The sequence below is a fragment of the Bos mutus genome, chromosome 4, assembly GCF_027580195.1.
Source record: "Bos mutus isolate GX-2022 chromosome 4, NWIPB_WYAK_1.1, whole genome shotgun sequence".
Classification (NCBI taxonomy): Eukaryota; Metazoa; Chordata; class Mammalia; order Artiodactyla; family Bovidae; genus Bos; species Bos mutus.
This window is the reverse complement of record NC_091620.1, coordinates 62636957-62661568: the sequence shown is the minus strand read 5'-3', so window position 1 is coordinate 62661568 and position 24612 is coordinate 62636957. Positions and strand designations below refer to the sequence as shown.

At 39.5% G+C, this 24612-nt stretch overlaps 1 protein-coding gene across 2 annotated transcripts in view; it reads left to right on the top strand.

Annotated features, from left to right (window-relative positions):
• DOCK4 (dedicator of cytokinesis 4) overlaps positions 1–24612 on the top strand; it is a 479395-nt gene that overhangs the window by 309105 nt on the left and 145678 nt on the right. For both annotated transcript variants that reach the window (XM_070369554.1, XM_070369552.1), the window contains exons 17-22: positions 9679–9835; positions 15710–15807; positions 15915–15998; positions 16217–16317; positions 18562–18643; positions 20090–20260. In XM_070369554.1, coding sequence (XP_070225655.1) covers positions 9679–9835; positions 15710–15807; positions 15915–15998; positions 16217–16317; positions 18562–18643; positions 20090–20260 — 693 coding nt within the window. The remainder of the gene's footprint in view (positions 1–9678; positions 9836–15709; positions 15808–15914; positions 15999–16216; positions 16318–18561; positions 18644–20089; positions 20261–24612) is intronic.

The following is a 24612-nucleotide window of genomic DNA, read 5'->3' as shown; positions in this document are numbered from 1 at the left end:
TTATTCTTCTCGTTGCAATGGTGAATGGGATTGTTTCCTTAATTTCTCTTTCTGTTTTCTCATTGTTAGTGTGTAGGTATGCAAGGGATTACTGTGTGTTAATTTTATATCCTGCAACTTTACTATATTCATTGATTAGCTCTAGTAATTTTCTGGTGCAGTCTTTAGGGTTTTCTACGTAAAGGATCATGTCATCTGCAAACAGTGAGAGTTTTACTACTTCTCTTCAAATCTGGATTCCTTTTATTTATTTTTCTTCTCTGATTGCTGTGGCTAAAGCTTCCAAAACTATGTTGAATAGTAGTGGTGGGAGTGGGCACCCTTTTCTTGTTCCTGACTTTAGGGGAAATGCTTTCAATTTTTCACCATTGAGAATAATGTTTGCTGTGGGTTTGTCATATATAGCTTTTATTATGTTGAGGTATGTTCTTTATATTCCTGCTTCTGGAGGGTTTTTATCATAAATGGATGTTGAATTTTGTCAAAGACCTTCTCTGCATCTATTGAGATAATCATGTTTTTTATCTTTCAGTTTGTTAATGTGCGTGGTGTATTATATTGATTGATTTGCAGATATTGAAGAATCTTTGCATCCCTGGGATAAAGCCCACTTGATCATGGTGTGTGATCTTTTTAATGTGTTGTTGGATTCTGATTGCTAGAATGTTGTTAAGGAGTTTTGCACCTCTGTTCATCAGTGATATTGGCCTGTAGTTTTCTTTTTTTGTGGCATCTTTGTCAGGTTTAGGTATTAGGGTGATGGTGGCCTCACAGAATGAGTTTAGCAGTTTACCTTCCTCTGCAATTTTCTGGAAGAGCTTGAGTAGGATAGGTGTTTACTCTTCTCTAAATTTTGGGTAGAATTCAGCTGTGAAGCCATCTGGTCCTGGGCTTTTGCTTGCTGAAAGATTTCTGATTACAGTTTCGATTTCCGTGCTTGTGATGCATCCGTTAAGATATTCTGTTTCTTCCTGGTTCAGTTTTGAAAAGTTATACTTTTCTAAAAATTTGTCCGTTTCTTCTAAGTTGTCCATTTTATTGGCATATAGTTGCTGATAGTAGTCTCTTATCCTTTGTATTTCTGTGTTGTCTGTTGTAATTTCTCCATTTTCATTTCTAATTTTGTTGATTTTATTCTTTTCCCTTTGTTTCTTGATGAGTCTGGCTAGTGGTTTGTCAATTTTATTTATCTTTTCAAAGAACCAGCTTTTAGCTCTATTGATTTTTGCTATGGTCTCTTTTGTTTCTTTTGCATTTATTTCTACCCTAATTTTTATAATTTCTTTCCTTCTACTAGCCCTTTTTCTTTAAAGACAAACTACGTTGTAATAGCTACCACACTGTTTCTTCCTGTCCCTCGTGAGCCACCTGCAGGAAAGGCTGGTCTTCACTCACTGTCTCTACTTCCCTCCATCCCATTTGTCCCTTGGGCTACTTTCTGTCCTCGAAGCTCAAATGAAGTTTTCCCCTCAAGGTCACCTACACTGGCCAACCTTATAGACACTTCCTAAATCTTCCCTTACTTGACTTCCCTATAACATGTAATACTATTGATTACCCTTCTTGAAAATCCCACATTTTGTGGTCTGACAGTGTTCTCCTGAGTCTGATCCTTCTACTCCTTTGAGTACTCTTCTCTCTTATCTGTATTAAAAAAAAAAATTATTTAGTAAAGTATGTTTTTGTTGCATGTGCTCAGTCACCCAGTCATGTCCAACTCTTTGTGGCCCCATTAACTGTAGCCTGCCAGGCTCTTTGCATGAAATTTCCCATGCAAGAATAATGCAGTGTGTTGCCATTCCCTGCTGCAGAAGATCTTGCCACCCCAGGGATCGAACCTGCATCTCTTGTATCTAGGGATGAACCTGTGTCTTTTGTCTCCTGCATTGGTAGATGGATTCTTACCACTAGTGCCACCTGGGAATCCCCTAGTGAAGTATAGTTAACTTAGAAACATTGTGTTGATTACTGCTGTACTGCAAAATGACTCAGCTATACACATATGTCTTCTTTTTCATATTCTTTTCCCTTATGGCTTATCACAGTATGTTGAATATAGTTCCCTGTGCTATACAGTAGGACTTTGTTGTTTATCCTTCCTGTATATACTAGTGTGCATCTTATCTGCATCTTAAATGTTGGTGTTATCATGGATTTAATCTTTGGACTCTATCTGTGTCTTCTACACTCTGGAACCATCTCACCCACTTCTGTGGGTTAATTTGCTACATCTCTGCTGATGATGTCCAGATCTGGGTTTGTAGTTCAGGGCTTTTACCAGCCTACTGAGCATCTTCAGCGGGATCTGCCAGAGATACCTCTTAACTCAGCTTGTCCAAAACTGAATTTTTTTATTCCATCTCCATCCTCTCCTGTGGTGAATTGAAACCTTCAGTTTCTCTTGACTGCTCACACTTTACCTCACCATCTAAACACTTGGTTTCATGACCAGTCACTACCTCCTCCTTGGTGGCTCTTTAAGAAATTTAAACCAGAGACAGATATCAGAATCAGCCCGAGTTTTCCTCCTTTAAGAAGTTCAGAGTAGTCCCAAGGCTTTTTTGGTCCTAAAAAAAAAAAAAAAAATCACATCATTTAGCCACACTCAACTACATATAGTTGTCTGACTACACCTGTATTTTTTAAAACAGTTGTTTTTTCAGTTAGATAAGCGTTTCAAAAATAGTACAGAAAATTCCCATATACCCTTCACCCAACTTCTCCTTATGTTAGCATCTTACATAACCACAGAACATTTATTGAAACTAAATTAACCTCAGTAGAATACTGTTAACACACAACTTATTTGGATGTTGCACATTTTTCCAGTACTTTTCTTTTTCTCTTCTGGGATCTAGTCTAGAACCCACATTGCATTTAGTTGCCGTATCGTCATCGTCTCATATATGTGTTTTTCTCCCCCAGTGTCTTTATATGTTTTGTTTCTTCTGTATAACCTGTCTTTCTGTCCCTTGCCTGGTAAGCCTCTTAGTCTTTATGACTGAAGTCAAATAGCCTTTCCCCCCACAGAGTTTTCTCTACTTCCCTGGCGGAGCTAAAATCCAGGGGTCTTTACTGCTGCTTTGTCATCAGTCTTAACAAATGAGTGCAGAGGTCAGACATGTAATGCCCTCACGTACAGGTACAGTTTTTATTTCCTTGTTACATTCTTTATACTGAATTAAAAGACTCAAATAGTAGAATTTTAATACATGTTTAATACTGACATTAAGAATGATGAGTCATGTTGAAAGGATCCCCAGAAGAAGATGTTTTTCTGCCACAGCTGTTGATAAATCTGGTTCAATTAACTGGCAGTAGTTTCAAATGGATTGTCTAACTTACTATAGTTTTTAATTTAATTCTCTACATCCTGAAACTTACGGGCCCCTTAATTTTATTAATATACTATGAATCTCTGTACCAGTTAATATCTGAAGAAATTTCTTATTTATTTCTCTCAATTATATAGCTTGCATTTTTGCACCTATCACTTTTCTGGATGACTGTCTGTGGCTGACCACTGCATCTCTTTCTTGTGCTCAAGACTGGGCAAAAAGTGGCCTGGGGTGTGATGTACAATTCATTGCTCCACCAACTGATTTTAATTCTGGGCAAAGAAATAGATTGTGAGCCAGGCTATATCATCTCAAAGAAGAGGCTACTACTGCTGCCACAGAGCCTTTGTTATAACTCTTCTTTAATAATCTAGGGAGTCCATCCCTCCTGTCAGATCTGATTTCAGTCTCAAGTAAAGCAGCAGGCTGGCTTTCATCTCCCTCTTCTCTAATTTGTAATAAATTAACTTCATGCCATTTTAAAATGACTTGCACAGATCCCACCCTATCGAAGCAAACACAGAATTGTCCTTTTCTGTGACAGTGACATTGTTTTGTTCCCATTATCCAGGTGCAACCTCAGGGGGTTGTAGTCATGTGGCCTGGTCTCTCCTAGGAAGAATGGCTCAGTTAATCGTTCCCACATCTCTCTGTCTGTCTCCCCCATCTGACATAATACCAGCAAGACTTTTGCTTGTCTGTGTCTGCTGCAAGAGGAGGGGAGGATATTTCTTCTTATTCTAATATCCATGTTGCCTTTTTCCGTGCCCACACTGGATTTAATGGAAAAAAAAATCATCCCTGTGCTAAAACAAAAATAGTTGCATTATGGGTATTCCCTAGAATGCAAGTGATCCGTGTTTAACTACTCATTGGTTTAGGGATGTAACTGCATTTTACTGTGGTGACAAAACCATCCATCAAAAAACACAGTGATGTAGTTTTGTGCAAAGCTGCAGTGTTTTACTATTCAGATTCACAGGCATTCAGACATCCAGCCACAACTTTTTTGCACTGATATCTCCATGCTGTACTTTACCAGCTTCATTTCTGTGATTTCCTTGATTTTTAGCCCTTCACCTGGGGGAAGATTGCTCCTACCCATTTATTCTCTCCCATCCGTACCCTTGTTCAGACTCCTCCTCACAGTCCAGACTCTTCTCCCACCTGGCAGAAGAACGCTCGAGAAATTCACGGCTGACTCTTTCTCACTCCCTGGCTTCTGCTGGTGAGCTGAGCATTTCCTCTGAAGAACTGGACAACCTTTCTGGCTTAACCCTTTGCAATATCTGCTGTGCACTACAAGCCTATCTTCTGGAACCTGTTTCTAGTCTTCACTGCTCTTCAGTCTCATTTTTTTTTCTGTTTCATCCAGTGAATGAACAAATTATCTCTGACTCATCTGTTGTGTTCCTAGGCTCCCATGACATGCCTTCTCTGCTCCTATGTGCTTCTCCTCCCCACTGCATCCAGATCACATGATCCCTTTTGCTCCCTGGGTGGTTTCAGAACACAGACCAGCCATTTCACTGTAGGACTCATAGGCTTGTTAGGTATGAAACTATTTTAGCCCAAAGACCACTCTAAGCTCTCTCCCAGGGTGTTTCCCACAAACATACTTTGTGTGTGTGAAAAATGAAATCTTGGGGGTGATCTTTCTTAACCATACCTACCATTCAATATGTTATCTGTTAATTTTAAATTTGTTACAGCAAAACTCAAAACCTGGTTAAAACAACAGTAGAAGAGTCATTGTAGTCACGACTGCTATTTTGTATAGTAGTTGAGAGCATGAACTTTGGTTCACATCTTGGCTCTGATTCTTACTAACATTGTAATATTGAGCAAATCACATAAGCTTCTCAGGTTATGATGTTCTGCCTCACAGGATTATTATCAGAGTAAAAAAACACATGCAGAGTGCTTAGCCTGACATTTAGTAAGCCTTTGTAAATGATGGCAAATGCATGTAAATAAATGTAAATGCAGACCATCGGGTTGCAGAGTCAGACACAACTTAGCACATGACTTAGCAACTGAACAACATCAACAGAATGATCGTTGCTTGGATTGCCTTTAAAATCTCTAGTGCTGTGTGATGTGTTGAGGATGCAAGCTGAAAACCTCAGAGGACAAGAAAAGGCAGGCTGTGAGATTTTCTCTGCAGGCCACTTAAGTTCTTTGGAAATAGATTTAAACTCTAACCCCATACCTAACATATGATTTTGACTCCTAATGGACCAAAAAAAAAAAATTTATTTTGAACACCTAGTATTAGTAAATATTATAATACAGTAAATACTAAAGCAAAACGTTCACAGAGACCAAAGAGTTTTTATGTACTTTTCTTTACTAAATTAATAGGTAGAATTCCTGCCCATCCTCTCCACTTCCTCTCCACACCAGCACCAACATACACACAACACATAACAAAAAACACACTGGTATTATTGGTGGAAGGAAGGTCTTAACTTCTGTGTGCAGAGTAATGTTTGTATTAGCTACTGTATTTTGTGTTGAGTAAGGGTGATAGAGTTCAGCTGTAAGAAGGTATCAAGATGTCACAGCTCGAAATCAGAGACTCCAATGCTGAGGTCTTGCCCCTAGGCTGGGGGAGAAGTGCAGTGAACTATAATAGGTGGCACTCACCTGGCCACAGTGACTGCCCCCTGTAAAGGCAGCCACGGTGTCTATTCACAGTGCCCCCTATGGGCAGAACACGGCCATCGCATCTTCAATCACAGAAATGGTTGATCCTTGACTGCAGGTTGAGCTACAGGGGTTCAGCAAGCAGACATTCTAAGAGGTTTCCAGAAGTATTCAAGAACCAGGCAGTCATTTGTGGGGATGGGGATAAGAAAGCAATCTATAGCTTCAGGATTTCTGTACACAGATGGAACATACCAGACCAAGGCATGCTCCAGCTTCTGGGGAAGAAACCTGGAAATAACTGGATGGTGTCTGGACTGGGGCTGTATGAAGCTTCAGTTTTAATAGGAAGGAGTGGTTCAACATACTGAATACAGGTCACGCTGGAGATGGGACCAGAGCATGTTACTGACCCTACAAACAATATCCAGGCAGAAAAAAATAGGACCAGTGTAGGGTGCTGTGCTCCAAGCCCTGATACCAGAACAAGACTGAGAAGAGGGGATGGTGACCCCAGGTTCCATAACTTTACATTGCTAAGCACTTTTTATTCAGGAAAGCATCTGAAGTGTTCACGTTATAATTATTTCTAAACTATATATGCACTCTTCTGTCTAAATGAAATATCTTGCCGAAGCATTTGGAGCCATAACTTGAGAAGAGAGTTTCTTGTGTTTATTGGTCCTCCTGTTACTGGGCAGATGTGCTGGGAAGAACATCTTGTAATATTCTGATTTTGTTTCTCTAAGCTTATTAGAGTTGTCTTTCTTAAAGATTTAGTATTAAAAAATGTTAATAAATCACACAGATTAGCCTAGAATACCAAAGGGGTTCTGCGCTTAATTTCCTACCTGTTCCCAAAACACTAGCCTTAAAAATAAATATATACATTAAAAACAATAAAGTTCCTAAATTTAGTTATTTAGTTAAACTAAATACTAAGTTTAGCATAACTAAACTTATTTAGCTCAAAATAAGGTAAGCTATACTGATTCTATATCTGTTACAATATATTTTTCTCAAAATTTTAATTTAAAGTCACCTTCATTACAGAAACAGTATATAGATAAACAAAAATAAAAACACCATATTCTGAGTGCTCAGATGATGTTAACTATTAGGGTATATGATGATGTTACCCCTTAGGGTATATCTTTCTGGAGGTTCTTCTGTATGAACTTTTTTTTACCCAGATGATGTTATTTATTTTAGTAGACTTTTAAAAGAGTAGCTTAGTATACAATAAAGTTGAGAGTAAAGGATAGAGACTTCCCTTCCACCCTCTGCCCTGGCATATGTGTAGCTTCCTCCATTGTCAGCATCATTCACCAGAAAGGTGCATATTTATTTTAACCAAGGTTGAATCTGCATTGACACATCATCATTACCCAAAGCCCTTAGTTTACTAGGGTTCACTCTTTTTTTATGCATAATTTTATTTTTCTTGATTTTTGGCTGTGCTGGGTCTTTGTTGCTGTGCCGGCTTTTCTCTACTCACAGAGAGTGAGGGACGTTCTCTAATTGTGCTCAGGCTTCCCATCGTGGTGGCTTCTCTTGTTGCCGAGCACAGGCTCTAGGGCGCACAGGCTTCAGTAGCTGAGGCACGTGGGCTCAGTAGTTGTGGCTCCCGGGCGCTAGAACACAGGCTCAGTTGTTGTGGCACACAGGCTTAATTGCTCCACAACATGTGGGATCTTCCCAGATCAGGGATCGAACCCATGTCTCCTGCTTTGGCAGATGGATTCTATACCACTGAGCTACCAGGGAAACCCTAGGTTTCACTCTTGTTTTTGTGTATTCTGTGGATTTGGACAAATGTATAGTGACATGTATCTATCATCATAATATCATACTGCCCTAGAAAAATCTTCCATGGTCTGTCTGTTCATCCTTTCTCCTACTCCCAACCTCTGGAAACCACTAATTTTTTTTTTTAACTGTCTTCATAGTTCTGCACTTTCTAGAATATTACATAGTTAGAATCATGGAGTTTGTAGACTTTTCAGATTGGCTTCTTTCACTTAGTGATATGCATTGTTTCCTCCATGTCTTTTCATGGCTTGGTAGCTCATTTATTTTTAGCACTGAAATGGTATTCTGGTTTCTGGATGTACCACGTTTATCTATTCATGTACTGAAGGATATCTCGGTTGCTTCATTATATGTATTTTTTATTTTTTTTATTGAAGTATAGTTTATTTACAATGTTGTGCCAATCTCTGCTATACAGCAAAGTAACTCAGTGATACACATGTAATAGACATGCTTTTTTTAATATTCTTTTCCATTATCATTTATTGCAAGATATTGAATATAGTTTCCTGTGCTATACAATAGGACCTTATTATTTTTTTATTTACTTTTTCCAGTTAATGACTTTTCCAATCATTAATTTTTTTTATCTCATCTAGAACTTAGTCAATGTATCAATTCCAAAAGAAAATCCTTTTCAGCAAGTTTGTCCAAATCCAGGGCCATTATATTGTATCTGGCTCTTACATATCTCTTAAGTATTATTTAATCTAGAGTAATCCTTTTTTTTTCCCCCACAAAACTTGACTTGTGGAGTCAAAGACAGGCATCCTACAGAAAGTGCCGCCTTCTGGGTTTGTCTGGTTGCTTCCCCATAGCATTCAGCATGTTGCTCTGTCCTTTGTATTATCTGTGAAGTGGAAGGTGAATCTGTTGGTGTCACCCATTCAGGCTCCGCAGCTTTGGGAGGAATGCATTGCGAGGATGATGTGTTGTTTTCGTTGCCCTGCATCAGAGGGCCGACAGCCCAATCCCCCGACGTGCAGTTACATTTGTCCCCTTACCGGTAGGAGGGAATCTGTGTGGTAGCGTAGAATGTTCATTTGCTCATCAACAATTTTCCTACTGATTTTAGCATTTAGTGACAACCCTTGACTAAAGAAAGAATTACACTAGGAATATGAAACTGTATTTTTAAAACCTATAATTTCTTTTACATTTGTTGACTGACATTTTCTGTAGGGATTTCTCACCATAGTGGGATTATTATATTATCATGAAATACAGAGTCCTTTAATTGCCTGTTTTCAAAGTAAGGAGTTGTTTAATATCTACCTCAGAGGAGATGTGGGAAGAATTTAAGCACTTTTTTAAAATGCTATGGTTGTGGGATGAGGGGTGGTGGTGGGAGGGAGGCTCAAGATGGAGGGGATATATGTGTGTGTAGATATATATGTATATATACATATAGTTATGGTTGATTCGCGTTGTATGACAGAAACCAACACAACATTGTAAAGCAATTATCCTCCAGTTAAAAGATTTTTTAAAATGCTATGGTCACTGCAATATGATTTCTTGAGCACTTCCAATGTATCAGGCTCTATGTAAAGGCCTCACGTAATCTAATTTGTTTGGCAGCATAGTGAGGTCATAGAGATAGAAAACGGAAATCATAAGAGGCTGAATAACTTGATACAGTTACTTGTGTGGGAAGTAAGAGAGCTAGAATTCAAACCCAAATGGGTCTGTGTCCAAAATAAGTGAGTTATTCCTCTTAGACATTTTTGTTGCATTTTACTTAAAAGCCAAATTCTGTTTGTAATGATATTTGGAATATTTCCCAGTTCTTAAAAACTAGAAATGAATATTATGCTTAATAATTCTCAAGAGGTCTCTTAACTCTCCCCCTTCCATTTTTTAAAATATTTTTTTACAGTGTGAAGAAAACACAAATCTTCAGGATACTACCCGCTACCTCAAACTTCCTTTTTCCAAGGGCATTCTCCTTGGGAATAATAATCAAGCCATGAAGGCCACAAAGGAGTCTTTTTGGATAACATCTTTTCTCTGTTCCACAAAACTCACACAAAACGGTAATGTACAATACTGTTTTATTTGAAAGCCCCTGTATTTAAGTACTCATGCGAATTTTAGTTGGATATTCTGTAAACATCAGTTTTATATTTAAGAACTTTGCACTAGAAAAATTGTTGTTGATCCTTCTGTTTGTGGTTTTTAATAAAATAAAAGTAATTGTGACCCAACAAACAGCTAAATGTGTATAGTTTAAGGACTACAGAATTATCCTGGTATTGGAACCCAATACTCAAGTCCTCAAATAAACCATCAAAACCCAGCTGCTTAAAAAAAAAAAAAAAAAAAAAGCAAAGATTACCACCAACTTAATCTCTCTTGCTTCATAAACTGTGCTAATTGCAGGCTTCAGAGTAAATGCTGTTTTCTGTTTAATTAGATGGATATTACTTTTCTATTCTAGCATTACTTTTTATGTCAGTGATTGTTTAGAAAGTTATGATTAAGAAAGCAAGCTCTTCTCCTTGGCAAATTGTTCTGAAAGCACTGTCTGTAATGAAGGAAGTAAATTAAATATTTTTGAATTCTTCATGGTCACCATGTAAGGCTTCTGGAAAGCATCCTGAATGCCATATAATAAAATTAGTCTCATTCTGTTGAAGACAATCACTTTATAATAAGGTATGTCTCTTCCTTGACTTTAGGATTGGGTTACATTCTTTTGATAAGCCCGTGGTAACTTGAATAAGATAAGTAGAATATGCATTTATTACACCTAACCTACAAAGCATCATGGGGCTTCCCAGGTGGCTCAGACGGCAAAGAATCTGCCTGCAATGCTGGAGATGCAGGTTCGATCCCTGAATCAGGAAGATCCCTTGTAGCAGGAACTGACAACTCACTCCAGTATTCTTGCCTGGAGAATTCCATGGACAGAGGAACCTGGTGGGCTACAGTCCATAGGGTTGCAAAGAGTCAGACATGACTGAGCATGCACATACCACCACGACCACAAAACATCTAAGAAAAGTTCTTTCTTCTGTGTCATACAGCTTGGCCCAGCCTACACTAAACAAGCTCAGAACACTTACAGTAGCTTCCACCTGGGCAAAATTCTCTAACACAGAGCCTATTTTATAATATAATGTTGAATGTCTCGCATAACTTATTGGATACTGTACTAAGAGTGAAAAACAGAATGGTTGTATTAATAACCATATTGCTTCTTTACCTTTATGATCACTTGGCTGTCTGGCATCTGAGGCTCAATGCTCAACATTATAGGAGGCTGTTGTACTGCATGTAGCTAACCCAGGAAAATACCTGAACTCAAAAATTGAAATATAGTTTCTAAATGATTTCATATCACTTTTGCACCCATGTAAAGTCAAAAATCTGAAGCCAAATCATAGTAAATCAGGGCTCTGTATTGTTAGGCAAAAAAAATGCTCCTGTGCTTAAACTTTTTAAAGTGTTATTGGTTCTTTCTTCTGTGTCATATAGTAAGAAATACGTATCTTTTCTCAGAACATGGAATGAGAAAAGAAGCAAATTTTGGCGTTATTATAATGACCACTTTTAATGATACCATCCAATTTGTCAAACAGTGCTACTGTATTTATATAGGACCTTGGCAAATTATTTTTTTTACATTTATATTGGGTTTCATTTATCCCCTTCCAGAGGTATTTTTGGAGACATATTTCTAAAAATAAACTATGTAGTTTATTTTTAGTAAGTTTGATTGAAGGTAGCTATTGCCAAATTAGGTTATTACATCAGACTATCAGTATTCAATGGTTAATGATCTTACTTAAATAAAACCTTCATTGACAGAATTCCGTTATGACTAAATAGCATTTACCAAATCTCAGGCATTTTTTTTGTGTGTGTGTGTGAGAAGAGTCTAACCCCATAGAGGTTGTGAAAATAATAAAATCAACGTTTTTGACTCCCTTAGGTGTTATTTTCATTCATCCTATATGGATGAGTTGTGTGTCTCTAAAGAATCTGGTTCGTATTTAACTCTCTGCCTCCATTAGATTATTTTCAGCCAGTATTAGTTGTCAGTTACTGCTGTAGTAATTATTATAAACTTATTGGCTTAAAACAACAATAATTTATTATCTTATAATTTTGGAGGTAGAAAGTCTGCAGTCTTATTCCCTGGGCTAAAATCAAGGTGTCAGCAGGGCCACGTTCCCTCTTGAAATCTCTAGGAGGGAATCCCTTTATTTACCTTTTCTAGCTCCTAGGAAGCACCTGTAGTCCCTGGCTACAGGCCCCTTTCTCCATCTTCCAAGACAGCAACAAAGCATATTTGATCTCTCTGACTCTGATCATCTTCCATCTTTTAAGGACCCCTGTGATGAGAGTGCTCCCACCAAATCATCCAGGATAATACCCCATTTAAAAAATCTTTAACTTAATCACACCTGTAAAACTCTTTTGTCAGTTAAGATAAATCCATGGGTTAGAATATGGACATCTTTGGGGGCCATTATTCTTCCAAAGATATAAACCTAACAATACATTCTCTGCCATGAAAACATTTGGCCCTGCCTGCTTAATTATTTCTAGTTCTAGGGTTTAGGCTATTAGACAGAACTGTGAACATAAGACAGAGGAAAACAAATCCTGATAACTAGAAGCTGCTTCTCTGTAAAAGCAGAGAACATTTTTCAAGTAAATAAACTATTCACGAAGTCATTAAACATCTCACTATATAGAAAGCAACGCTTGACACATTATTGAAGACTAATAAGTGCTTAATTACCATTGTGACTTTGATTAACCTTGTCAATGTTGGACAGCTCAAAATGAGGCAGGAAATGAATAGTGTGTTTAAAGACATGGGACAGAGGGAGGAAGGAAGTTCTTTTTTCTGAAATTTACATGCTAGACACATGTCTCTGTGTAGAAGTAATCCACTTCCAAATTGGAATTAAATTTTTTTTGTATTCATTTTACTCGACTTGGAAAATATACAAATCCCATTTCCATTACAATTGGGCATTTAGTAAGTGATGTGGCCTCTAGGACAGTTTCCTAGAGCAGATTTGCATTTCAGGATTTCTAAAGTGTGTCTGTCTACACACGTTCTGTGTCTTCCAGTGTCATTCTTAGATAGCATAGTGAGGCTAGTGCACTGGCTGGACTGGACATCTGTGATTGCCAGATCAAGGAAATATTTTAAGTTTCTTAAAAGTAGGGATCAGAAAAGGAATCACTTTACTTGTTTGTTAGCTTCCTTGGACTGTTAAAGACAACTTTTTAAAACGTTAAGAAAAAGTGAAAACAGTGCTTAAATTCAGTCTAACATTTGTGCCAATACCGACTGTTCCATATCCCCTTCTCCCTCCAGTAATGGGTGGTTTATTCAGTCTCTTCCTGAGATGGTGGTTTAAAAAAAAAAAAGTAGGGATCAGGTCATCCACCTATTTTATAGCTCTTGGCAGATCAGACATACAGTCAGTACACACTTAAATGATAGTTGAATAGAATGTATAAAATTCTCATTTTCAGTAATAGGTCCTAGCTGCAAATTGGCAACTGAGGTATCTTCAAAAATAAAGACCTACGAGGTGATAATTTTGACTTGATTCTGAGTACATGGCATACATGATTAATTGTGTCCAGATGGACAAAGTATAATACATTATTCTCCTTTTGGCTTCATTGGGAGCAGTCTAACGATTCCTCAGACTTCTTGCAGGAAAGATGAACAGCCCCATCCCGGACCGCTGTCATCTGCTATCCAGCTCTGCTGATGACAGTCCTATTCCTTGTCCTCTACTGATGCCACTTTGCAGCCTGTAGAGCCTCCTCCTTCCTCTGCACAGGGTCCACCCCTCACGTTGAACGCTTCTGCAAAGGCCTCATTCTAAAGGGCAGGGAGAGAGAAGGAGTGGGCAGAGCTGGATGGGAGGGGGAGTGGGAAGTAAATGGTAGTGCAAATTATAAAAGAGGGGCTGCCAGGGAAGGCGGCAGGCACCCTGAAGCTAGATGTGGGAAGTCCGAGCAGGCCGGCAAGCAGACCAGGAGAATCCTGGAGAACTTTCTTTGGTCAGCTGGTCTCACCCTGTAGAATCTCTCATCTAAATACAACCAATCATATTTTAAAATGTTTCAATCATACCTCCAGGGTGTCTGAGTTAGACGTGAATGTTCAACATTTTCAGGGTTTTCTGCTATGAAAATAATCATAAATTCCTTTTTCAATGTCAGTTTTTGAAAAATTCCCTCGTTTTTCTAAGTCTAAATCCTCCTCCTCCTCTTACCCCTATTTGTTATAGAAAAATGTTCCTATTTAGTGCTAAGTTTCCTACTTTTGGTTCCTTTGTGGTTTTTCCCTTGAAATTGGCTTTGGTGGAAGTTGCTTCTATTTCCTCTTGAGATTCTTATGTTTTTTCTCTTTATTTACTGTGTGTGTTAGATGCTCCACTGTTTCCAACTCTTTGCGACTCTATGGACTGTAGCCCACCAGGCTCCTCTGTCCATAGGATTCTACAGGCAAGGATACTGGAGTGGGTAGCCATTTCCTTCTCCAGGGGATCTTCCTGACCTAGGGATCTTTGTTTACTATGTCATGTTTTCTTTCTCATCATAACTATTTCCTTGATTATTTGGGATTATTTGTTATTGTGTTTGGTGTTTGCTTTTTTTTTGGTCTTTCTTGTCTTTTAGCAAGTCCCATTCAAGTTTCTCCTGAAACAAGTGCTTTGAAGCAGAAAACCCCTCCTGGCTTCCCTCATGGCTTCTCTAGTGTCTCAGCCCCACTGGCACCAGGAGAATAGCCCTGCCAGGTTCCCCTGCCCTGGGCACGTCCTGCTTCCATGAGCCTTGTCAGTTGTTACTGCTGTCATTGGCGTCCGATGCCACTGACTCCTTGTTCCCTTTGGAGACCAGTGAAGATGGGCACCATGTGCAGGAGCTTCTGCCCAGGAAGGAGGAGGAAAGGATTTATTCCCTCACCAGTGAAGAGGTTCCCTGAGGACTCTGTTGGACACAGGGCTCACATGTCAGGTCAGAAAGAAAAGGGAATTGAAGAGCTGGGACCTGCTTTTGCCCAGAGTCTAGGGTGGAAGATGGTCACAGAGTCCAGGAATTGGCCCTGTCAGGTCCAAGGGCTCATTTGCTGGTCTGACAGTTGACTGGACTTGTCATCATTGTATGGTTTCCCAGGTGTCTCAGTGGTTAAAATCCATCTGCCAATGCAGGAAACAGGTTTGATCCCTCGGTCAGGAAGATCTTCTGGAGGAGGGCATGACAACCCAATCCAGTATTCTTGCCTAGAGAAAGAATTCCATGGCCAGAGGAGCCTGGTGGGCTACAGTCCATAGTGTTGCAAAGAGTCGGACCCGACTGAAGCAACTTGACGTGGCATGGCATGGCATCATTGTGCAGGAACCTTCTAGTCATGCCAGGTTTGGGTCACATTGTCAAGAAGACCTTCATTGCCAAATGGAATTGGTTACTTGGCAGAGTGCTATGTCTTGGGAGCAGAAAAGTGAATCAAGTGGGTTTCCAGCCCTCAAGAATCTCCCAGTTTAATTGGAGGAGGCAGAAAATTCTCCAACCAGTACTTACCAACTGCCTGCTGTGTGCCTGCTCTGTTCCAGTGCTAGCACTAAGTTGGGGCCGAGCTCAATGAGGTTTTTTTCTCTTGGAGTTTACAGTCTTTGGGCAAATACAAGTAGCCTGAGAACTGAAGGATAAGCAAGAGTTTGTCAGTCAAGAGCACTGGGAAGGGAGAAAGAGAACACACTGTAATGAATGCTATCTTAGAGGGTTAGTTGGAGTCTAGGGGAGCCTGCAGTTTGGGTGACCAGGTGGCAACATATTTAAGAATTCACTGTTTACCAGTTAGAACACTTTCCTGTGAGAGACTGTTCTCTATCAAGGCAACTAATCTTCCTTTTCTGTTTGGACAGGTGATATGCTTGATCTTTTGAAATGGAGAACCCACCCAGACAAGATCACAGGCTGTCTCTCTAAATTAAAAGAAATTGATGGCTCTGAGATAGTAAAGGTAAATGCATCCTGTTATCCTTCTCTTAGAAATTTGTGGGATAAAGAATACTTAGAGGGGAAAGACAGAGGATATTTTATTTATGCTTTTACTTCTTTATCTAACAGTTTCTGCAAGATACACTGGATACCTTATTTGGAATTTTAGATGAAAATTCCCAAAAATATGGGTCTAAAGTGTTTGATTCATTGGTGAGTTTAAATTAACTTTATACCTTAATTTTGTCTTTAAATCTTGACTTTGATAAGACTGGTTTAGGAATGTGCACTTAATAGAATGAGCTCACTTGAAAGGAAACCTTCCCAAATCAAAAACAAACAAACAAACAAAAGAAACCTTCCCACTCCCCCTGCCAAAAAAGTCTTGGTTTGCATTCAGTTTTGTAAAACTCTGTTTTGTTTTGTTTTAGGTTCACATAATCAATTTGCTGCAAGATAGCAAATTTCATCATTTTAAACCTGTAATGGACACTTACATTGAGAGTCATTTTGCTGGGGCACTTGCATACAGGTAAGGTCCTTTATCTTATAATTGGTTTAGAAACAGTTCCTTTTGAACTTTTTAAAGCAGAACCAGCTATATAGGAAAATTTAAAAGAGAATGTAGGAAGAAATGAAGCACAGCTACTCAAGTGTCTCTTGAGACAGTATCTTCCTTTTTCACACATCTTTTTGATGGCTGAAACTTATTTTGATTTTAAAAGGTTGGGTAAGGGGGAGAACTTCCTGAGTTCTAGTCCTGAAACCTAAAATATAATGTTTTCTTTTTGCCTCTGTTTCACTTGATCTTCTGTAGTCTAAAATACCTGGTTATTTCATTTTGACAGTCAAGAGCCCCATTTAATCATCACACTCCTTGGTAATTCTAGATGTCTTTAAGAAAGAAATATAATGGGAAAACAGCCTTTGCCATCATACCATTTTAAAGTCCTTTGTTCATTCATTTGTTAATATTTATTGAGTGCCTCCTGCATGCTGGACACTAAGCTTTGTGCTGATTGTATGAAGAGCTGGCCCATGAATGCAAGGGGTTCAGTTATTAGACTCTATCCTCTGTTACCAGCTGCCATTTTAACCGCTGCTCCTTTCTTATCCACTCAGTTAAGATAAGCAAGACTAAAAGTGAATGAATAATGACATGCTGTAGCTGGTACCTGCCTACATGTAGCCTAGAAGATAACAACTCCTCTCTTTCTGTCCTATGGGTGACATCTTCCTGGTCATGGGCCTGCTTAAATACAGCCCTGAAATGTACCCCAAAGTTCCATCTCCCCATTCCACTGCTGTCATTGCTATTCTGCCAGTTTTTTTTAGTTTATAATTGTTTTTTTTAATTAGGGGATAATTGCTTTTCAATGTTGTATTAGTTTCTGCTGTACAAAGTGAATCAGCTGTATGTATACATAAATCCTCTCCCTAGCCTCCCACCACCACTCCCCATCCCACCCCAGGTCATCACAGAGCACCGAGCTGAGCTCCCTATGTTATACAGCAGCTGCCAATGCTTTTATCTTATACACTAAATACCTATGGGCATGTGCACGCAGTCGTCTATTCCCAGAAGTGCGTTAAAGGGGCATGGAATCAGGGCTTTGCCCTTTTCCCCCATCTGTGTGCTGTATAAAAGATAGTAGGTAACCAGGTAAGCATTTCATCCAGTTCCTTTGGTTGTTTGCTTCCATAGCCTGGTAAGATTTACACCTCTGATGTTTAAGTGAATGGAGTCATTTTTGCAAGACTTGACCTTTTACCGACATGAGTTTTTCAGAGGGTGAAATGTTTGAGCAAGGATAGTTTTGCCCTTGACCTAACAGTTTGGGCTCTGGTGTGAGGGGTCACTGTTCCAAGTGATACTGTCTCTGGAAACTGGAAAACAGTGGTGTAATGTCTAAACTTCAGATTAGCCAGGAATGCAGCTAATCAGTTCTAATAAGACAAATAAGGCCCATGGAATCTTCTTGGGCCAGAATCATGACCACTCATCCTCAAAAGTAGTGTTCCCATCAGCATATACTGACTGGAACAACCATGAATTCTCCTCGGACAGAGAAAATTTTTAAAAATTGCTGTTTTCTAGACACCAAGAACTGGCCAGTGTTAAAGGTCACGTGACTGCAATCTTGAGAATTTGAGGTGTGGAGGTTAATTCCATTTTTATTTCTTAAAACAATAAAACTTCTAGAAATTACTTGGAAAAAATAAAACTTGGCTTTTCTGGAAATTACTAGGCCATGCTCTGATGGTAAGTCTCATTCTTCCCATAGGTCAGAGAATTGGCTTGTTAAGTCCATGGGGTGTGATTTGAAATGAGGAGGTGGTATCTTCATCCTTCCCCACACCTTCTTTTGCCTCCAGCTAAATATTTTATCCAAATTAGGATTTCACTGGGGAGGAAATCCTAATTAGCAGTTGTCCGAGATTGACCATGGCAGTCAGATTCAGACACTCCCCTGGCCTTTCTTCTGATATTTGTGTTCACCCGTTGGAAGTACGGCCAGAAGTAGCAGGGCTCGTGGAATATGTCCAGATTAAAAGGAATCTCACTGGGAGGAAATGTTGTTTCTCTCTTCAGCTTCAAAAAAGGGGTAATGATGGTGATATGCAGACTTTGTAAAATTATCATAACAGTTTGACAGAAACGTGAGAACTGATGGAAAATGATGCCTCCTTGTGATAAAAATAAGCATTTGATTTGTTGGCTTCTAATTGAGAATGAGACCAACTGTACCTTCTGCACATTTCCCCTGTATTTTAGAGATCTCATCAAAGTACTCAAGTGGTATGTGGACCGGATCACAGAAGCGGAGAGACAAGAGCACATCCAGGAGGTGTTGAAGGTAATGACACGCTGTGGATAGCACATCGTAGCCCAGCAGTGCTGCTGCGTGGTGATGCCTAAGCAAATTGGTTTCCTCAACACAGGCAGTAATCGCTGATGATGTATCACTGACATTCCAATTCAGTGATCTTAATCAGTTTGTGGCTGCTCCAGAGATGATGAGATTTGAAAAGAACTTTGCCAGACTCACTGGAACCTCCCTAGCATTAAATCTTTAGTCCTCCAGGCTCTGAACACTTGAAATCTAGAAGGAAGGGTGGAGAAGACAAGACTGCAGATGAGCAGTTAAGCTTAGAAGTTCCCTGTTCTTGCTTCTACCAGTGACAGAGACCATCTGAGAACCATTTGTCTTACATTTTAAGGGCTTCCCTGGTAGGTCTGCTGGTAAAGAATCCATCTGCAATGGAGGCGACCCCAGTTCAATTCCTGGGTTGGGAAGATCCTCTGAAGAAGGGATAGGTTACCCACTCCAGTATTCTTGGTCTTCCCTGGTGGCTCAGACGGCAAAGAATCCACCTGCAATGTGGGAGACCTGGCTTCAATCCCTTGGTTGGGAAGATCCCCTGGAGGAGGGCATGGCAACCTAAACCAGTATTCTTGCCTGGAGGATGACTTAGCAGGAATCATAATGAGGAAACCTGAGATTTTACAGTGTCTCGTGGTTTAACACTGCCCATATCTCTGGGTCCTACAAGCTCTCTATATATGAAGATGTTGATACCTTTCTTGCAACATGTTTGTAAAGGATCTACCAATAGATTCTTTTTTAAATTAATTAATTGATTTTAATTGGAGGGCAATTACTTTGTAATATTGTGATGGTTTTTGCCATACATCATCATGAATCAGCCACAGATATGCATGTGTCCCCCACATCCTGAACCCCTCTCCTACCTCCTTCCCATCTGTCAATAGATTCTTAAGAGGATTGTGCAGTAACAGCCTTGGCAGCCTTTTGATTTCGTAATTGAGTACATAGTATTTGATGTCAGTAGATAAAAGTAAATAGGTGTACATTCTAAAAAACAAGCATTTTACTCATTATAAATTTGTCATTTGGGACTGATTGAAGGTAAAATGCAAGTGGCAAGAGAACCTACCAGCATAGCAGAATTATTTTTGAAAAACAGACCACCATATCTTTGTTAATTATATTAAAAAAAAAAAATCATCTGAGGATCAAAAACATTTAACCTCTATAAGAATTACCTCTTTAAGAATTACATAGAATTTAAAAATTATCTATACTTTTCCTCTCATTAGGTGTTAGAGAAAAACAGCTCTTTTGCTATGAGTAAATACTATTCAAAAATCACACTGGGCCTTAGTACTTCAATCAATAATTTAAAAGTCTAATGGTGTACTATAGTTTTGTGTTGTGTCATTGTTAAATAAATACCTTTGATTTTCTTTGAAACTAACATTTTAAAAATTTTGTTTTAAGGCCCAAGAATATATTTTTAAGTATATTGTTCAGTCTCGAAGGCTGTTTTCCCTTGCCACCGGAGGACAGAATGAGGAGGAATTTCGCTGCTGTATTCAGGAACTGCTCATGTCAGTTCGTTTTTTTCTTTCACAAGAAAGCAAAGGATCTGGAGCATTATCTCAATCACAGGTAATTGTCTTTTCATCTCTGCTGAATAGAGGAAAAAATGAGTCCAATTTATTTATTTTTACCTAGCCGCCTAAGTGAATATTTTCTCCATCAGCATTTCATAGCTCCAGGTTATATTTGTAGCTTAACTGACTTGGAATAGCCTTTTAAAAAGTCCTCCAGCTTCTAGTACCAGCAGAGCAAAAGTTGGTAATGTCTTTCTTTGGACTGTTATCGCCCTGAATGGGGAGCCTATTGGTTTGCATCGGCCTCCATTCCAGTTTCTAGAACTCACGCTGATGATTGGAGACACCCTGTCAATGTCACCTGTGGGGAGGAATTTTTCTCTAGCTAGTCTGCTACTGGAAGGACTGATGCTGAAGCTCCAGTCTTTTGGCCACCTGATGTGAAGAGCTGACTCATTGGAAAAGACCCTGATTTGGGCAAGACTGAGGGCAGGAGGTGGAGAAGGAAATGGCAACCCACTCCAGTGCTCTTGCCTGGAGAATCCCAGGGACGGGGGAGCCTAGTTGGCTGCCGTCTATGGGGTCGCACAGAGTCGGACACGACTGAAGCAACTTAGCAGCAGCAGAGGGCAGGAGGAGAAGGGGGCGACAGAGGATGAGATGGTTGGATGGCATCACTGGCTCAATGGACATGAGTTTGAGCAAACTCCAGAAGATAGTGGAGGACAGAGAAGCCTGATGTGCTGCAGTCCGTGGGGTCACAGAGAGTGTTGTTTTGAGCAACAAAAACAACAATCTGCTGCAGCTGTTTTCCCCAAGCCTTCCTTTTTTTTTTTTTTTTTTTGGTACACTGTGTGAGCAGTTCCCCAACCAGGGATGGAACCCAATCCCAGGAATGAGACTGGTGAGTCCTAACCACTGGACCGCCAGAGAATTCCCACGTGCTGTATTTTAATCCATGCACTTGAGGCTCATTGTACTGGTCTCGGCTAAACTGCATGTTGTTTTGTTTTCAGTTGGCCCTAATCATCCTGGGAGTTATTTTCTATCACCAGTGCTCAGCGGTTGCTGCCAAAGTATATTACCAGGAGTAGCTCTCATGTTTTGTTTAAGAACAGGATCTATCTACTTTTCAAATAGTGTGCTGAGAGGTCATTGTGCTGAGAGATCATTCTGAATATCTTTCTCTACACTTTCTTAATACTTCTTGTACCTGTTTAATTTTAATAACTTGATTTAAAAACCTGTCAGATGGAGAAGCAACTTCCTTATTACTCTCCCCTGGAGACTTGAGACTTACAATCACTGTGAATTTGGATACAAAACGGGATATTGGGAGATTAGATCCCTAGGAGTATTGTTGTAACTTGGTGTCTTTTGCCATTTGGAAGGCATTATATATAAAGGCAAAACACTAGAAATGTACAAGCCCCCTCCAATAACAATGCCGTGTTTTTCTGACTATTTGGGAGCTGTTCTTATTACTTTCTTCTTTGCAGAGGTGGACTTACCTTCCATCTGGGTAAGGATGTTGTTGTTTAGTCACTAAATCATGTCCGACTCTTCTGCGACCCCACAGACTATAGCCTACCAGGCTGCTCTGTCCATGGGATTTTCCAGGCAAAAATACTGGAGTGGGTTACCATTTCCTTCTCCAGGGGATCTTCTCAACTCAGGGATCAAACCTGCATCTCCTGAATTACAGGTGGATTCTTTTACCACTGACCCACCGGGGAAGCCCCTGGATAAGGATACAGGCTCTTTTAATATTATTTTGGCTTCTCTTGTCAATGGTACGATCACTGAACTTTAGGAGAGTTGCCAGAGATCTCAATGTCAAGTTGCCAACTAATCAAACCTTACTTATCAGCTGGTGATATTTGAAAAGGATATTCTAACAGGCTAACCATATTTTCCTTTAGATCAAAATTCTCAGAAGTTCACTACTTTTATAAAAACTGTTGAAAATTTCAGTTTTCATTTTGAGATTTTTCTTTAAAAAAAAAAAAGAAAAACCTCTATCAAGGATACAACGTACCTAATTCACAACTGAAAAATATTCTCCTACTCTCAAGAGTAACCTTAAGTCATGGTTTCTCAAATGAGAATGTCTTGCTATGGACTCCTGAGATTTTTTTTCTTCTTTAGAGAAACGTTCTTTTACCTTCGTTACGTTACACTGAATCCTAGCCGTCTCTCTGAGAGATTTGGGCTCTGAGGTACAGCCATGATATAGAGCAGCTTCCTTTTCTATATTTAACCTCCAACTGCTCTTGATTCTCTAAATTCTACCCCTCCATCAGGATAGTGAAGCAATTGGGACTTCCCTGGACGTGAAATGGTTAAGAATTCACCTTCTAATGCAGGGGGTGTGGGCTGTATCCCTGGTTGGGGAAGTAAGATCCCAAAAGCCTTGGGGCATGGCCAAAGAAAAATTAAAATATATTTTTTTAAATAGTGAAACTTTCGCACCTTCAAAGAATCATATTTGATTCTTGTTTTTTGACTGTTAGCTTTTTATCAGGAGATAATATATAAAATGTGTACATAGTTTTTTAGTTTGATGCTAAGAGAAAATTTATATAAAGAAGTGGTTAGTTTTCTTCATTAAGCAAAGAGGAATTCTCCTTCCTCCCTCTATATTTTGGGAGGAAGGAGAATTTTAAACACTTCTTCCCATTCTAAGTTCCCCTTTGACCCCACACTTTCATAGCTGTCTCTTCTAAGATGGAAGGTGTCACTAATCTGATTGATCCAGTATGTTAGGTTACTGTCACTGCACAACAAATGACCATGATGGTGTTAGATGACACTCATTTATCAGGTCAGATTCTGTAGATCAAAAGACGTGGTCGGATTTTTGGCTTAGGGTCTCCTGAGAGTAGCCAAAAGCAGGGGATTGGCTTTGACGGCTTATCTGGAGGCTCTCGGGAGGAATTCACCTTCTAGATCTTTCAGACTTTGGACAGAAATCAGTTTCCTTATGGGTGAGAGTCCCATTTCCTTGCTGGCTGTCAACCAGAGGTGGGGAAGGAGCTGGGTGCTCTTAGCTCCTGGAGACCACTCACATTCCTTGGTGTATGGCCCCTCTGATCCTCAAAGCCAGGCACAGTTTATCAAATCTTTCTCGTGCTTCAGATCTCTGAGTTCCCCCACGTGTCAGAGAACACTTCTGCGTGGGAACAGCATCAGGGGACAAATTTCTTGGAGATCATCTTAGAACTCTGCCTACTGTGTCCAGAGCCAAGGATAGCCATTGGTCCGGATTCTTGCCTTAAACACAAAAATCCCAGTTTCCTTGCTCCATTTTGGATTTTTTCCATGTGAGTTACAACTCAGCAAATTCTGTCTCCTGGAGGCAGAATAGGCCATCCCAGCAATCCTTCCAGTTGGATCAGTAGACAGCTGCTCTGTAGAGCTGATACTGCTGCTGCTGCTAAGTCGCTTCACTGCTAGGAGGTTCATTTGGTCATCCTGGCCTAAGCCCAGCCTGCTAATAATTCTGTCCTTGGGAGCAGGACAGAAGGCTAACTCAGCTGTCTATAGTCCATTCCAAGGACAGCTCTCTACCCTGGGAACCCCAAGAAAAGAAGAATGGTGGAAGGCATTGAGCCCTGAGACCCTGCCCCAAATTCCTATTAATTATCTTTTCTCTTTTTGTCTTGGATACCAGGAAGATCAAAACAATATCGTGTTTTTATTTGCAGTAAAAATCTTTAGCTTAGATACCTGTGCAAATATCTTTCTGCCCTCATCACAAGGTCCTTTTTTATTTATCCTTTTTAATAATTGCATCTTACACTTCAGGTACAAATATCTTTTTGAAATAAAGAGGTATAAATAAAGAATTGATGCATACATTAAGGGATTTATGAGGAACATCAAGTTAGGTGACTTTTTAGTGATCAGAAAGCTGGCCTCATTTAATTTTTTTAAACTTCATCTTATGACTCAGTTCTTTGCAGAGTAAAATGAAGGTTATATAAATATAGTCTTTACCAAAAAATATCAGGTTATTAATTTTAAAAGCATTCAAGTAGATCTATAGTTTTTAAAGGTCAAAGGGAGAACATAGCTGTTGACCCTAGCACCTTGAGCATTCTGATGGTTCTGACATCAGAAACAGGTCTCGGCTCTTCAACATATTTCTGCTGCTGTTATATAGGTAGATACCAAAGTCCACAAATTTGAATTTGATTCTGTGCTTGAATCATCAGCATATGTAGACTTGACCCACTTTCTGCTGGTGTCAGATCTCATTGGTAAATCCGACAGCCATTGAATCTCAGCATATTAGAAACATGTGCCTCTTCCTCCACCAGGTGGTTGATCAATTTTTCTTTCCACTGCCCTCCTTTTGTGGAATTTCAAAAGGCTGAGTTTGTTTTGATGTACAGTCTTAGCCCA